The following is a 14,739-nucleotide window of genomic DNA, read 5'->3' as shown; positions in this document are numbered from 1 at the left end:
ATAGGAAAGGTTCACCAAAACCTACATCGATAGCATCTAAAATTGAGGGTTTTACTAAATCTAATCCCATTCGGTATTATACTTGACATTTAGAAATTCTGTTCGAAATGATATATGATAGTTTAATCATATAAGATTCACTTATATTTAAATTATTTTTCATCGAAATAAAGTCCTGTTGTTTAAAGAAATTGGTGTTTTTGTTTGCCAATCCTGTATTAAATGCTAACTGGTGTTTTTTTTATATAATGAAGGTTTCATCGAATTATTTGAGAACATTCGATGGCAATTGAATTGATGAAATCGCATTTGGGAGGGAATACTCCATCACGTATGATATTGGTAAATCTATATTTATAGATGCGGAATTATATCTTAAAATGAATAAAAAACAAATTTTAGCTAATAAGAATGAAATCATCCAAACAAATTATAATAACATAATGTCAAGCAAACTTCTTTTGGGCAGTTTTCTTTGGTTTCATACCAACAAGACTATATCTTTCTAACGAAGTAGAAGAATAAGATTCGTAGTTCATTTTAAATTTTCAAAAAGTCACAATGAAAAATTGTGAGAGTACCGAATCCAAAGACAGTTTGCTGTTAACTGATACATTAAAAATTCGTACTGCAATAGTGCATCGGCATTATTTTTGTGAATGCATTGTTTACGTATATAAATGTATGCGAGAGAGAAACGATACGAGCGGGTGAGAATATTCATTGTCTCGCATGTTCTTGTTGAAGCGGCAATGATCATTTCAAGGTTTTTTGTTTATGTCACATAGACAAAAATCGGCTGTAAAAATAAATATTTCGGTTCATTTCTTACAAAATAAACAAAAAAATAATATATAATGGCACAGTAACTGGTTGTCATCTACTACAGCATGATTTTGTTAGTTCAGCGTGCGTGAGTTTTGTATAAAAAGTGGAAGTTGTGACGTTCATTGCACTACAATACACCTTCAAGGTTGAAAATATCGAAATAATCAAATATATGTTTAAAATTTAAGCTTTTTTTTCCAATTTTTAGGAACATTATTCACAATTATTATGTTATAAAACTACAGAATGATATAAATTGAGTTTTCTATGTTATCAGTACTGTAAATCAGACAGCTGTCAATAATCACGAATTGTCAAAGTATTAAATGTTATTTTGCAACAACACATCGCTTAAGAACTGTTCAGGGCGTTAAAATTGTACAATTGTTTTACAGAAATAACATTACTATACGAACTGTGTATCGAAATCTACGGAATGATTACGGCCAATTTTATCGTCCTACTAAGCGAACAATTTGCACTGTAGGTCGATAAAATTGACAATTTGTATTCTATATTGTTCAGCCGATGAATTTTGTATATCGAAAAAACAAGTGGCATAATTTAAAAAATTAAGTAGCAAAAAGAGATTCATTTATTTTTCCACTTGGATTCCTATTAGAAAATTGCATGAAATCTGTATTTTCTCCAAATAAAAGTAAATTTTTACACAAGAGCCGGACGTAAACAAAGAACGAACGAATGGCCGTGTTTTCGTCGGTTGAGACCACCCTCCGTTCGCGTTCGGTCGACAGTTGTCGTCAGCCGCTGTCAGGGCGGAGGCGAGCGCCGCGGCCCGAGGGCCCGCCGCCGCCTCGTCGCGTTTTTTCTCGTCGCGTTCGCCGATACGATGCTCGCGTGACGGTCCCCGAACCCCGAGCCATGGATGAAAAAAATAGCCCCGAGGGCGGAGCCCCTTCGGACCCGGAGTCTCCGAAGCCTCTTCCGGCGATGGCCTTCACCATAGACTTCAACGACGGCAAAGTCGTGGACACTCAGAGATACGAAAATTTAGTCAAGAAATCCCTAGCCAGACACCAGAGGGTCCAGTCCATGTCGGCCAGCTGGCAAAGACCGTCTCCGGCCCCGCAGAGAAAACCGCCTATGAGCGCTAAACTGCCCCGTAAAACGCGAGGATATCACTCGGAAGGCTACTTCTCTTCGGACCAAGAAGACTCGTTCTTCGCTCCGTCCAAACAAAAGGACCGGACGCCCAAAGGCGAATTTTTCTCACCGCCCGGAGGCGATAGAGACTCGTTCAGAAAGAAGAACTTCAGCAACGATCCTCCGGCCAACACGCCCACCGTCGAAAAACGATCACCGGATGCGATCACGTCTTTCATGCTGAAAAAATCAAAAAGTCCCATAGTAGATAGCATCATGTCCAGAAGCGACGTACTACCGTCGAGACAAGCTTTAAATCTGCCGTTGAAACAAACGCACACCGCCTCTTTGAACCGAGTCACGCCCGATAATCCTTCCTTCAATTCCATTTCGAGCTATCATATAAAAAGTTTTTCGGATCGCAATCTAGACGATATACCGATGATAGCCGATACTTCGAGTCCGGAATTAGATTTATTAACTCCGGACAATACGCTATTAACGCCTGGAACGCCTTTAAGAATACCTCTAAGATCAGATCTCAACATAGACGACGGAAACGCATCGCCGTCGTCCACCGTCAGCGAAGCCGGAACGTACACCATCGAAGCCGATAACTATACGGAAGAACAAAAAGCCAAGATGAACATCGACGACGTATTCGGCCTGCGGGAATTCGACGAGCCCATCAAAGAAGCTCTGAACAAAATCAAAAAATCCGATTTAGTCATCACGAAAGAACCGAGAAGTTCGTTCGGCAGCAACATTAGAGAAGAATTGTTATTAGCCAAGTCAATTCCGGATCCCATCAGAAAAGTATCGACCGATAAGAACGTTTTAGAGATATCGTGTTGCTATGAATCTCCGACTGAATCGATAGAACCGCTCAAATCGGTCAAATCCGCCAAGACGTATTTAGATAAGATCAAATCTAGGGTGAAAAACATCAGCGAGAAGACGTTCCAGAAACCCAAGACGCCGGAGAATTCGCTGGACGTCGGATCGTTCACTTCCGTCACGGCCTCTGGCGTCTTATGCTCCGTCAATCAAAAATATACCAAATCGGACATATCGTCTAAAAAGTTGTCCAGAAAGAATAGTTTGACTAAGTCAAATATCGATTCGAGCGAATACGTTCATCGTATTCCTAGAGATAATCTAGTTTGCCAGAACGTGTCGAACGATTGCTTCACTCCGTCCCAGGATAACGCGAAGAACAGTTATCAGACTCCGGAGCAGATTTTGGTCGGTAAACTGTCTCATTTGAGTCTGAATCGGTGTCAAGGTGATAAAAGTTGGATACAAGAATGGGCAGAGAGTGTCAAAAAACACAACAAGGAAACGGCTATGGCCGGCGGAGATAACATGCTGGCGGGACTACCTCCGATCAGTCCTAGACATTCGATTTTAGTCAAAGGTATACAATAATTAATGTAGGCGAATCGATGGAATACACACCGCTTCAATTCTTGATATTCGATACATATCAAAGAAATAGGATTATGGAATTGAAATTCAATACTATATGTAATGAATACTAGCATAGAATGGTTACTTGCATAAGTGGAATGAATGGACAATATAAAAGTAACGAAAAATTCACATTTTCTAGTAATAATTTGATATGATTGATATGATAATATTAAGCAGTCAGCAACAATGTGCCTATTCATTCGCAATATTTGTATATGTATGTATATATTTCATTCATGCGATTTGGGTCACTTAATCTTTATTTTGCTTCTTTGTTATGTAATAATAATGTGCAGCAATTTTTTTCACATATACAATTTCGCGCTGATTTAAGCTGTTTCGTTAGTTTACATAAATACTTTTCAATGTATTTTTAAATCATTTACCATTTTCTGTAACCTACAGAAACGTCATTTCAGCTTTAAAAGTTTTTTTTTAATGTTACCATTTCATTAACCCTTTGAGTAGTGAGCTAATTTATATAGATTTGTTAGTTTGTTAGTATATATCTGGGAGTGAGTTTATTTTATATATTTTTTCATAATTATTTCTGTTTATTTATTTTTCTATGTTGCATTAATAGTCAATTATAGAAAAAAATAAGCGATTTGAATGTTTTAATAGTTTTCTACTATTAAATTACGTTATTTTATATTACATATTTTTTACGTATTATTCGGCTTTTGTGGAAATTTCTTATATCAATTCAGAGGCTCTCCATATTTTTTATAAAATAAATACAAAATATTTTTTGTTATGTTCTTTTTTTCGTACTCTTTAATTTATTGGTATTATTTTCTCTAAAAATAATTTATCATCATAAAATTAAAAAAAATATATTTATGTATTTTTTTATTTTTTTTAGTTATATATGTAAATATATAACTATCTGGGGTACTACAAAACAGTGAAAGATTGACTTAAAGGGTTAAGATTCATAGTAGTACATTAAATGACATGCATTTTTCTGTCCAAATTAAAAAAGCAATAAAATCATGCCGTCGCAGTGAAAGTGCTCTGTTATCTAGCATATTAAGACTTGTTATAATAATAAAAGTCAAAAATTCACGTCAAAAGCAATAAAATCGTGCCGTCGCAGAATAATGCTCCTTTATTTTTTTTTACTTTTATACCAATATTTCGACTTACGATAAGTGAGAATCGAATGAAGAATATCTAAACCAAATTTTGACCAATAGGAGAGCGTAAAAAATAATTATCCCTGCTTAGAAGCCAAAAATCAATGCCAAAAGCAATAAAATCGTACCGTCGCCGTCGTAGTGGGTACGCTCAGTAATCAAGCGTCCATACTTCGACTCTTATGAGAATATTGTAAACTAAATGAAGAACATATAAACCGAATTTTGCCCAATAGAGCGCAAAAAACAATTATCGATTTTATTGCTTTTGACGTTAATTTTTTACTTCTGAGAAGTGATAATTGTTTTTGCGCCCTCCTATTGATCAAAATTCGATTTAAATATGCTTTGACCGATGCTCTTATATCAGAAATGGTTTGAATATACTTTGATAAACACTCATGTCTATAGAGCAATATGCGAAATGTAACGCCTGTCTGTATTTTTACATCCGCTAATTTTCGCCTGAGAGATGAGTTAGCCTAATTTTTATTTTAGACTTGACGCAATGAGAGTTCTATAACTATAATTAGCTTTGAAACTTTCACTGTATAAGGTTTGCGTTTGAACAGCAAACGGACGTTTCGCAACTGTCAAATTTAGTTTAATAGATATTTTAGAGCAGCATATAATCAGTTGAATTATGTTTTTGCTAGTAGAAATGTATTTGGACTTCACTAGTGAAAATATAATTTCACCAAAAAATACATATCTACTTTAACATTTATACATCGCGTGTAAATAAATAATGATAAGTGTGTAAATGTTTATACTACTTCAAATGGAAAAGTTGAAATTAAATAATTTTACTAACAACTGCCAGATAAATTAAATTATCATTGGTCAAAATATATAAATCTACCGGTAAAAATGATTTCACTGAAATGACACATTTTAAAAAATATTTTCGGACCTTTTTTTAGATTTTCTTTGGGGGATAAACCGAGAATTTCTGGTTTAGAATCAAGGTCGTCATTTCAGTTTTTTTAATATATGTATTTTATTAAGATTCATAGTATTTAATTAAATGACATGCATTTTTCTGACTTTAATTTCGAAACAAATATACAGGACTTTTTAGAAATGGCAAATACATTTTTTCTTTTGACTGACTCATATGAACTATGTCTAGAGCCAAAGATAAAGTGATATTTTTAGGGGAGGATTTTATTGCACTATTTTAATCCAAGAAATTATCACAAATATTGTAACTTGATTTCGGTAAAATTGACAGATTACCGCATTTGTTTTTGAATGACTCATATTTACTTTGTGAAAAAGTAAGTCAATCATATTTTTTTGTGAGAAAAATTTGAAGCTAATTTTGAACTTATAAATTAACAAACATTTTATCACTTATTGAGTCGCATTGAGTCAATTTTAATAAAAATGAGAGATCGTCACTTTTGAATAAATTACTAAAAATATTGTCAATTGAGTCATACCATTCGTCTATTGTGCTGGTATAAATAAATAAATATTAAATCAGGTGGTAAAAGTAAATATTTTATGCAAAATTATCTGAATTAACTATGATCTTTCAAAAGTCTAAAATCGAACAATGCCATTAGAATGACTAAGCATGACTCTTTCACATACTTTCAAAATGAGATAATGGTGTATGTAGCATATTACATTAGGGAATCCTTGTGTTATAATTATTATTTATTTTAGAAATTAGTATATGTAGATTCCAAGTTGTTTATTGGTAGCTGTTAATACTTTGAATGAATACTACAATTAAGTATAAGCAAAAGACCGTGCCTTATTAGTGGTTAATATTTATTTTAATACGTCTTATTAAATTTAATCACTATTAACTAATGTGAGTGTGCGTGAGGAAGTGAAAGTACATGAATTTATGCAATAAAGATGAAAGTTATGAGAAGAATATGTCGAGTGCGTATAACAGGACAGAATTTTAATGAGTAATTAATTAAAAATATGTATTACAGCGAGAGCGTTGTATGAATATTATTCATTGTTATATAGTAATATAAACTCTGAAATGATCGATGGTAGTTTAAAAGACCGCATACCCATCAAAATCAGAATTCCTGTAAACTTTTGATTGCTTCCAATTAAGGATACGGCAAATTATATGCTTTACGAACATAATCGACTTCTGCGTATTGCCCGGGTAGATCGTTAGGGCGGAATGTCTTTTTGTCACGTGGATTAATTACATGGTAATGCGATCTTGGTGGCGAAAAGGAAGAGGGCGTTCCGCCAGTCAACGACCGTCGTCCGGCAAGTCTTTCACCTCACAAGTAAAAGTACTCGAGGATGATGTGAAGCAGGAGTGTATTCCATTAGATTGGCACGCCAAATCGCTTTAAGGACCACTTGAACGCAAATACACGTCTGTTTTAGGTATCACCAGTCCGTCGAAGAGCATAACTTCGCCCTGCGACAGCCCCACCAAGATACCGAGCCCGATGAGCACCCTAGCGCGACAGAGAGCTACAGTACCGGTAAGGAAATTTGAAAAACCTTTTATAATATCGATTGCTTAGAACAAGTTCAAATCAAACCTTAAGTTTTAAAATGCGCGGCGTTATTATCTTTAAGTTTGTGTAAAAGCTGCTGCTTTCTCGTGCCTTTAAGATTCGTCTCAGTCGATTAGACGTAGCTCCGCTTGGTGCGAGCTCGACTCATTTATCGTTTGTTTCAAGTAAGAAGCGAAGTGATGCTTCGCTTAATACCCTACAGAAGTCAGACCCCTCCCACCCCAAAAAAAAAGGACGGAATAGCGTAGTCCGTAACGTCTCAGACTAGTAACTTTGAAGTTACGGGTTCGAAACTACAAGTGCTAAAATAAAAATAATTACCGATTGTAAATCAGAACTTAAATTTATGTTATACATATATAAATCAACTAATTAAACTTTGTGCTAAAAAAAATGATAATATTTTTATGATTAACAATGATACTGTCGTTAAAACTCAATTTGATACCTCCATTTACTGTTCAAACCCAAACCCGATTTGACCCCAGTGAAAGTTCTAAAACTAAATATAGTTTTTTCAACTTCCATTAGGTAAATTATATTTTCAAAACATATTAGTAGGGCGACACATCACCTGTTAATGCCAAAATGTGAAATAACTAATATTGCCCAGTGAAATCATAAATCAATTATTTGATACATTTGCCTAGTTAGTGAAATTCTATTTTTATATTATTATATTCACTGAAAAATACACATTCACTGTAACATACACATTACTAAGATACAAATACTTATTGGAAAATATAGTCTTTTTGTGTTGCATTGTTTACCATAATTAATCATATTTTTTATTGTTGAATAGCGATGAATTTTGCAGATTTTTTCTTTGTGAAAAAAAGCATAATGTTCAATGTCTATCTGATTTAATTATGGCAAAAGTAATAATAATTCTAGCTACACCTTTTTACTTTGAATTTTTTTTATATATGTCACAAAAGGTTTTATCGTTTTAAATTCAGAACCACTACTCTGGAAGCAGTGTAGAGAGAAATTCGCAATGACCCCGTCGAAACCGTATCTCCACGGCTGGATAAAATTAGAAAGGCTCTCGCAGATGGCGGATGAGTGAAAATTGCGTACGTAATTGCGTACGAATCACCGATCTATAGATCAGCCTTGCTCCGCTTAGAAAATAATGGCTCTTTGTGATTTATCATGCTAATTCTGATGTGTCACAGCGGCTAAAGCGGTAAATTGCTACCAACAATCGAGAGAGAAGTACCATTGACCGCAATGTACCCACAATTATTTGCTTCCAATCATGGAAGCATTCTGATCTTGACATTTATGTCTTATTGGTAAAAAAGGCCAATAATCGGTGACTTCTCTGAATGTATTTGACATTAAAGATGATAAAATAATATATTCCGATGAGACATTGCAACTTTGTCAAACCCATTTATGTCATCATCAGTGACGAATACGACAAAATGTTTTTTTTCTTCAGAATAATGGTATACGTCCGATTTGAGTTAATTGCATATAAACATATCTGCCACTTACGTGACTAGTTAGAAACGATTTAATACACCTCTGCTGATAGCTTTTAGATCTTCATCTGCAATTGGATTAAAGTATTTTCTCTTTCATAATACTCAAAAGTAAATTAGCTCGTATTAAGATAATAAGAAAATCACTTCCAAATCTTAGTTTATGGCTGATGACTAATCATAAGGCGCACAATCAATAATTATCGTAATCGACGTACATGTACAGATCTATAAATCATTACAGCCCACGTGCCGACATTGATGATTCATTGGAGCGCGTCAAAAATTTAGTGAAATTGCGTCCGCCTCGCTCTGTTGGCTTTCGTCTTTCCTCAATTGGAAGATCTTGACGGATGGGAAGCACAGCCAAGAGCAAATTTATACTGTAAACCAAAATCGACAAGCCTAATTCCATTCTAGAAGATAAAAAAAACAATCGTGTGCGTATTAGAAAGCATTGTTTGCTAATATCTATAAAAACTGACATATTAGTTACTTTCTAATTAAATCGAATCATGCCGGCGATGTTTGATGTCAATGACGTGTTTGCTGGATGATAAGGTATTATCTATATAACTAACGACGATGCATCCATCTGTCAATTGTGGACACTTGTTATTGTTGTTGATAAGAGCAGCTGTGTTTCGATGTACCCAAAACACTACGGGTGCAACCAGTTATTAATATATAATGTGTCGTTTTACACTCTTTAAATATCATAAAAGTTGACTCGCAAATATGGGTAGTGATTGAAGTAAAAAAATGGTTTTGCCTTAGCAGAATTTTTCTTTCAACTCAAAAATATTCCGAAAGTTTGCCCGCGCATATGGAGATTAAAAAAATGCCGCAATTTCTCTTAACATAGTCAATTTCTATGGTGAAACTTAGCGCACAATGACCACTTTATTGCCGTTTAAGAATGTTTAATTAAAAATATAATTGCATGCATTAAAAATACAACAACAAAAAAGTATGTAAACACCTCTCTGATTACTTTGTATATTGCTTTTTACTTTGCCCCTTGAATTCTCGCCTAAATCAGCCGATCCCATGAGTGTCAAATATTATAGTTCACACGATTAATTTTTGAGGATGTTCATACATCATTGATACCATCGTCCTCTGAACGAATCAACGTATGTGATCTTTGGAACGTTAATTATGTAGTTAAACTACCGCATAAATCTTGCCTTATCGTTCCATCGCGTTTTTATCGTTTTAAACTATTGTTTATAAAGACTTGTGAAAATAGTACATGATCGCCAGAATCTAATATGAATGTATATTTATGTCAGAAGCTTTCCGACATTCCTGTTGTTCTGCATATGTCGCTTCATCTAAATCTGAACCTGTTCAGACAGTTAGTAAACGTTCCTATAATCATATGCCACGCCGCTGTCATGAAACAATCAACGTTCAAACTTGAACTTCCCGCATGCCATAAAACCCTCGCTCGAGACAAGTGTGAATCACCAGATCACCAGCAGCGCACACAAACAGAGGCGTTCGTGTCTGACGCCATTGTTGCGTTCCCCTATTTCGCTCCACAATGGTTACACCTGTCGCTTACCTATTGTCGCCGTCTGCAGGTGATGCATTGTGTGTTTGGATATGATGATATCACTTGTCTGAGGTGCGCCGTGGCTTGTTTAGGTCAGAGCGCCAATTCCTATAAATACACCATGCCAAACTGAACCAAGATCGCAATGTATTTCACCCTTTAAACTTAAATTATTTTATGATCCTTAACCGACAAAATATAATTTCAACACTCAACCGATGAGTCAGATAGTATCTACCCGTCTTGTTCGCTGATGGTAATTAACGGAACGCGTAGAATCTACCTATTTTGATATATAATGTATATAAATAAAGCAGGGCCGGCACTAGCTTATTTAGTGTCCCAGGCAAAAAGTAAGTTGCTCCCCATCCACACATTACATTTAAAACATGAGCTGATATACATTCAAATATCACATACCAATACTACCTTACCATAAATATTTGAAATTTATAGTAAATCAAAATAACTACATGGTGGTTATTTATTGTATTATTATTAAATAAATTTACGCATTTAAGACCTAAAAAAATAGTGTATCAACGCTAAAAAACATTGGCGAAAACAACTGTATGGTGACCACAGAACAAAGAATTTAATGGTAGCTGTTATCGCCCACAAAGAATCGCATTTGACACTGTCAAGAATAGGAAAGAGCGAAGCACCTCGCCTTTAGTCGATCATATTGACTTGGGTCACACGACAAGCGAAGCTGCGTCGAGTATCAACCAAAACGATCTATTCATGTCAAATTTGGTTCATGCAAGTCCGTAATCCAGGAGTTTGACCTGATCTTTTAAGACTACGTGACGCAGACAAGGCTGTAAGAACAACACGCATCTATTGTAGTTGCACAAATTGTACGTGATTTCAAAACGAATAATAATCATTTAAAATATATATAAAAATAAACGCAAAGTTCAACAATATGTATGATCTTTAAGAATGACATTCCCGTAGAAGCAAAACTCAAAGCTATGACATCAGAGGCATTGTTATTGCACTAAAGCTGTTATGAACAGGTGATTATGATCAAAAAGGTGAAGAAATTTTGTCAAAAGACAACATATAAAGAAGAAGAAAAAATTGAATCTAAAAAAACAACCTGCATACAATTTCTCATGCTCTATGTAAGAAGTTTATATTCACAGTTATGACATAACAGTTTTAGCGTGCCCGAAGATGAACTTGAAACAATGTAAGAACGGAAGGAATCCATGAAAATGAAGCAAGGGACTAGATCAACATATAATAAATAAAGTTCAAAACTAATCAATACCCTCTACAATAATATTTCTTACCTAAACGTAGGAAAAAATAATAAATAAAAAAGTTGCCACTCTCGAGATAATCTTAAGAGTGACAACCTGTATTGTAAGCCTAAACTTTTGTATATATGTACGTATACGAGAAAGGCAACTCGATTTTTACTACTGAAAATCTAGATTCGAATCATAACAAGATCATTCGTCCATTGTTCTAAAGGTCAGGATGCTCCACACTAAATAGACGTGTTAACTCGTTGACACCAACAATGGGTCGACGATCCCCAAGCGAGAGAGAGTGGTGCTGGGTGATTATCCAGCGGTTTGGAATCTTCTTCGGTTAGAGGTCACTCGGCGAATGAATCACGATAGTGACATCACGAACTTGCGGCGCGATGACTCAGGTGGGAAGGGAGGCCGTCTAAGGTCGTTTTCCACCAAAAAATTGCAAAACAGGCCTTGTTTGGTGGCGGAAACCAGTCGCATCAAGGACTGCGTATGCCTCAGAGTATCACTACATAATTTATTGTGACGTGACAAGCCGCACATAAAAGGATGTGGGAGTCAATTAAGCGTCGCCACAGGAATTTAAGGGTTCTGTAATTAACAGGGTTGTGGAGTCGTTTAAAATTTTAACAATTTTAATAATATTATTTTAATAAATCAATAAAAATAATCTCGACAATTTTCAAATTATAAGAAAAATCAAAGGATTTCAAAAATTCATTAAGCAAAAAAAGCCACGTATACCTAATTTACATAGGTAGATATATGTATGAAAAAAGTAAGTATAAAAAATTAATTTAATAAAAAAATATTCATAATATATGTTAAGTAAAATAAAATGTTTATAAAATAAATAAATAAATTTTTTTGGTTTTATTTTGTCAGGTTGACTAAATCCCATCTTAAATCTAAATTTAATCTTTTCCATCCGTGATTTAAAATGAATTATATCTTAAAAAATAATTACTTCTAATAAGTCAGCGTTTATATAACTCTTAAAAATAAATGCTCTTCAACGTGTTAAAGAAAATTATAAAAAAGAGTCAAAGTCGGTCGATTTTTTACGATTCCGACTCCTCCTAAAATACTACGACTCGCGACTATTAGTTATTATACTAGAAGGAGGCCATGACCTAGGATTTTATTTTCTGAATACTATTGAATGAATCTTCTATGTTATTAGAATCTTGCAACTCACTAATAACATGATGAAAAAATCAATGAGCTACCTGATAATGGTATATGAACGGTTTTGGTATCATCTTTCTGTAATAGAGAGCTCATGGCTCGCCATTGAATAATAAACGCATGCAAAAGTATTATGATAATCTTTTAACAATGTCACGTTTTAGACCAGTAGCTCCACAACTATTTTAAACAACATATTTCCGCGATTTTATTATTATTTGCTTATTTATTGTAATGCTTTGTTTGAAACACGGCAGGCCTAATGCGCTGTAACGAAGTAAACACAATCAATAACTACTAAGTAAGTAGTGAGACTCCATACTGAAATTAAATCTGGAATAGCGTAGTCCGTAAGTCGCTGGAACTCGATTTTATTTTAATAATAAAAGAACTATGAAAACCTAATCTGTAATGATCGATCGGAATTATATTTGATTACTAATTCCAATTTTACAGACATGATCCATATGAGATTCGAGCTTAGGTCCTTCAGGTATTAACGACCGACTTACACCTCTGGTCTATTGTGCCGTTTATACAATGGATATTAACCCTTTAAATGCCAGTGACTTTTTAATGAGTCGCCTGTTATTTCTCTTCACGCGTCAGTATCTTTTTCTAAAAATAAATATAATATACTTGGTTTACTTATAAATTAAGTTAGTACAATAATTTTTAATAATAAAAAATAATTGTAAATAGTCCGTTAAATTGATATAAAATAATCAGTCGCTGGCGTTTAAGTTGTTAAGAACGCGTTAACTCAATAGGCATGCCATGTACATATTTCACCGCATATATCTACATAACCGTCTAGCCAAATATGGACATTTAATTGTATATATTAGTCGTTGAAAGCTCCCCATCGCAGTTAACTAACATATTTGGGAATCAAAAATTAAAAATAAATTATTTATCATAAAATTTTAATTAATAATTTTATCAATATCTACATTTTTATTTACCACAATATATCAAATCAAGAAGTAAGGAATTTAATATTTATTATATACATATGTGGATTTGTGAATAGCAAGATTTTTTGATATGGTACGATTTTTAAAACCGCTGCTGTAGACTAATAATTTACCTAAATTTCCATGAAAATCGGATTAATTAACGAATCAAAGGATCAAGGTTGGATTGATTGTTCTTAAATAATATATTCGATGAGTCTCAGCAGAATGACTATTGTAATCGTTTTGAAGAGACTCAAAAAGCAAATCTCCAGTATTCGCATCTGTATTACATCACTTGTGCTAATCGCAGCAATTAAATTAAAAACAAGACAGGAAGCAGAAAGAGAATGCTAGAATAATACCACTTTGTAGGTCATGTTTGTTCCAAAACAAACTATAGTGTGGTTCTTGTAGAGCGATTTTCAATCTCAATTGTATAGAAATATATAGTACATACATATGTACAACTTTAACAACTTCTGATTGATTTATTCTTGGAAGACTTGATGGAATTTCAATTCGAAAATGAGTATATATGTATAAGATTCAAGATAAAGCTAATGCGTTCCAGAAGTATATGATAAACATCGAAAGCAATGGAACGTATAGCTATACCAATTTTTGTTTACTTTCTACACTTGTAGAGATCTAGAAAAATCTTATTTTCGTAAGAATTTGAGCGAATCCAATTGGTGGAACGCCGTTTTTACGCTTTTCTGAATGACGACATAAAAAGCGCCAAATTAAAAAAATGTATGTAGTAAAACGTTTCTAGTGTAATCATAATTGTGCTGTCGATTTTTTTTAGAAATTGCATAAAAGATCGACTTTCCCTCATCTCTGTTGTAATTGATACAGTTTTTAAATCTTGAATAAAAAAATGTTTTTAGATAATCTATCGGTGCGTTAATGACCCAAGTGTTTTGTGGTCATGTCGGATTGTAATTGAGGTAAAAACAATATTTCAGTATAATGGACTTTAATGGTTAGTTGCTATTAGAGCGTGTCTTTTTGAGTTCGTTTTTGTAGCTTATCGGACATTTTCTTTAAAAATATTTATATACAAGTTTTGAAGGCTCAGAAAAGACCAGAAGAAAAGATGTTCTAGCTTAAGTATTTTCAACCTGTGTTCCGCGAAAACTAATATTACTGTCAATTCAAACATATAAGCAGGTGTCATAGAAAATACATAAAAATTGCATTCTTCATCATT

General features: G+C 34.0%; 1 protein-coding gene and 1 long non-coding RNA gene across 5 annotated transcripts in view; one reads left to right on the top strand and one right to left on the bottom strand.

The window, feature by feature from the left end:
- Positions 1 to 11,194, bottom strand: part of LOC148235214 (uncharacterized) — a 54,016-nt gene extending 42,822 nt beyond the window's left edge. Inside the window, exon 1 of the long non-coding RNA XR_015809710.1 lies at positions 5,964 to 11,194. This is a non-coding gene — a long non-coding RNA (uncharacterized LOC148235214). The remainder of the gene's footprint in view (positions 1 to 5,963) is intronic.
- LOC148235212 (uncharacterized) overlaps positions 1,582 to 14,739 on the top strand; it is a 29,463-nt gene continuing 16,305 nt past the window's right edge. For all 4 annotated transcript variants that reach the window (XR_015809708.1, XR_015809707.1, XM_088186711.1 and 1 more), the window contains exons 1-2: positions 1,582 to 3,349; positions 6,918 to 7,018. Coding sequence is in view for 2 of the 4 variants with exons in the window: in XM_088186711.1 (XP_088042837.1) it covers positions 1,711 to 3,349; positions 6,918 to 7,018 (1,740 nt within the window). In the remaining 2 variants the exon portion in view is untranslated. The remainder of the gene's footprint in view (positions 3,350 to 6,917; positions 7,019 to 14,739) is intronic.

The sequence above is a fragment of the Plectrocnemia conspersa genome, unplaced genomic scaffold (assembly GCF_051122295.1).
Source record: "Plectrocnemia conspersa isolate PC_06_02 unplaced genomic scaffold, ASM5112229v1 ptg000005l, whole genome shotgun sequence".
Classification (NCBI taxonomy): Eukaryota; Metazoa; Arthropoda; class Insecta; order Trichoptera; family Polycentropodidae; genus Plectrocnemia; species Plectrocnemia conspersa.
The sequence above is the reverse complement of the archived record's forward strand: the minus strand, read 5'-3'. Positions and strand labels throughout refer to the sequence as shown.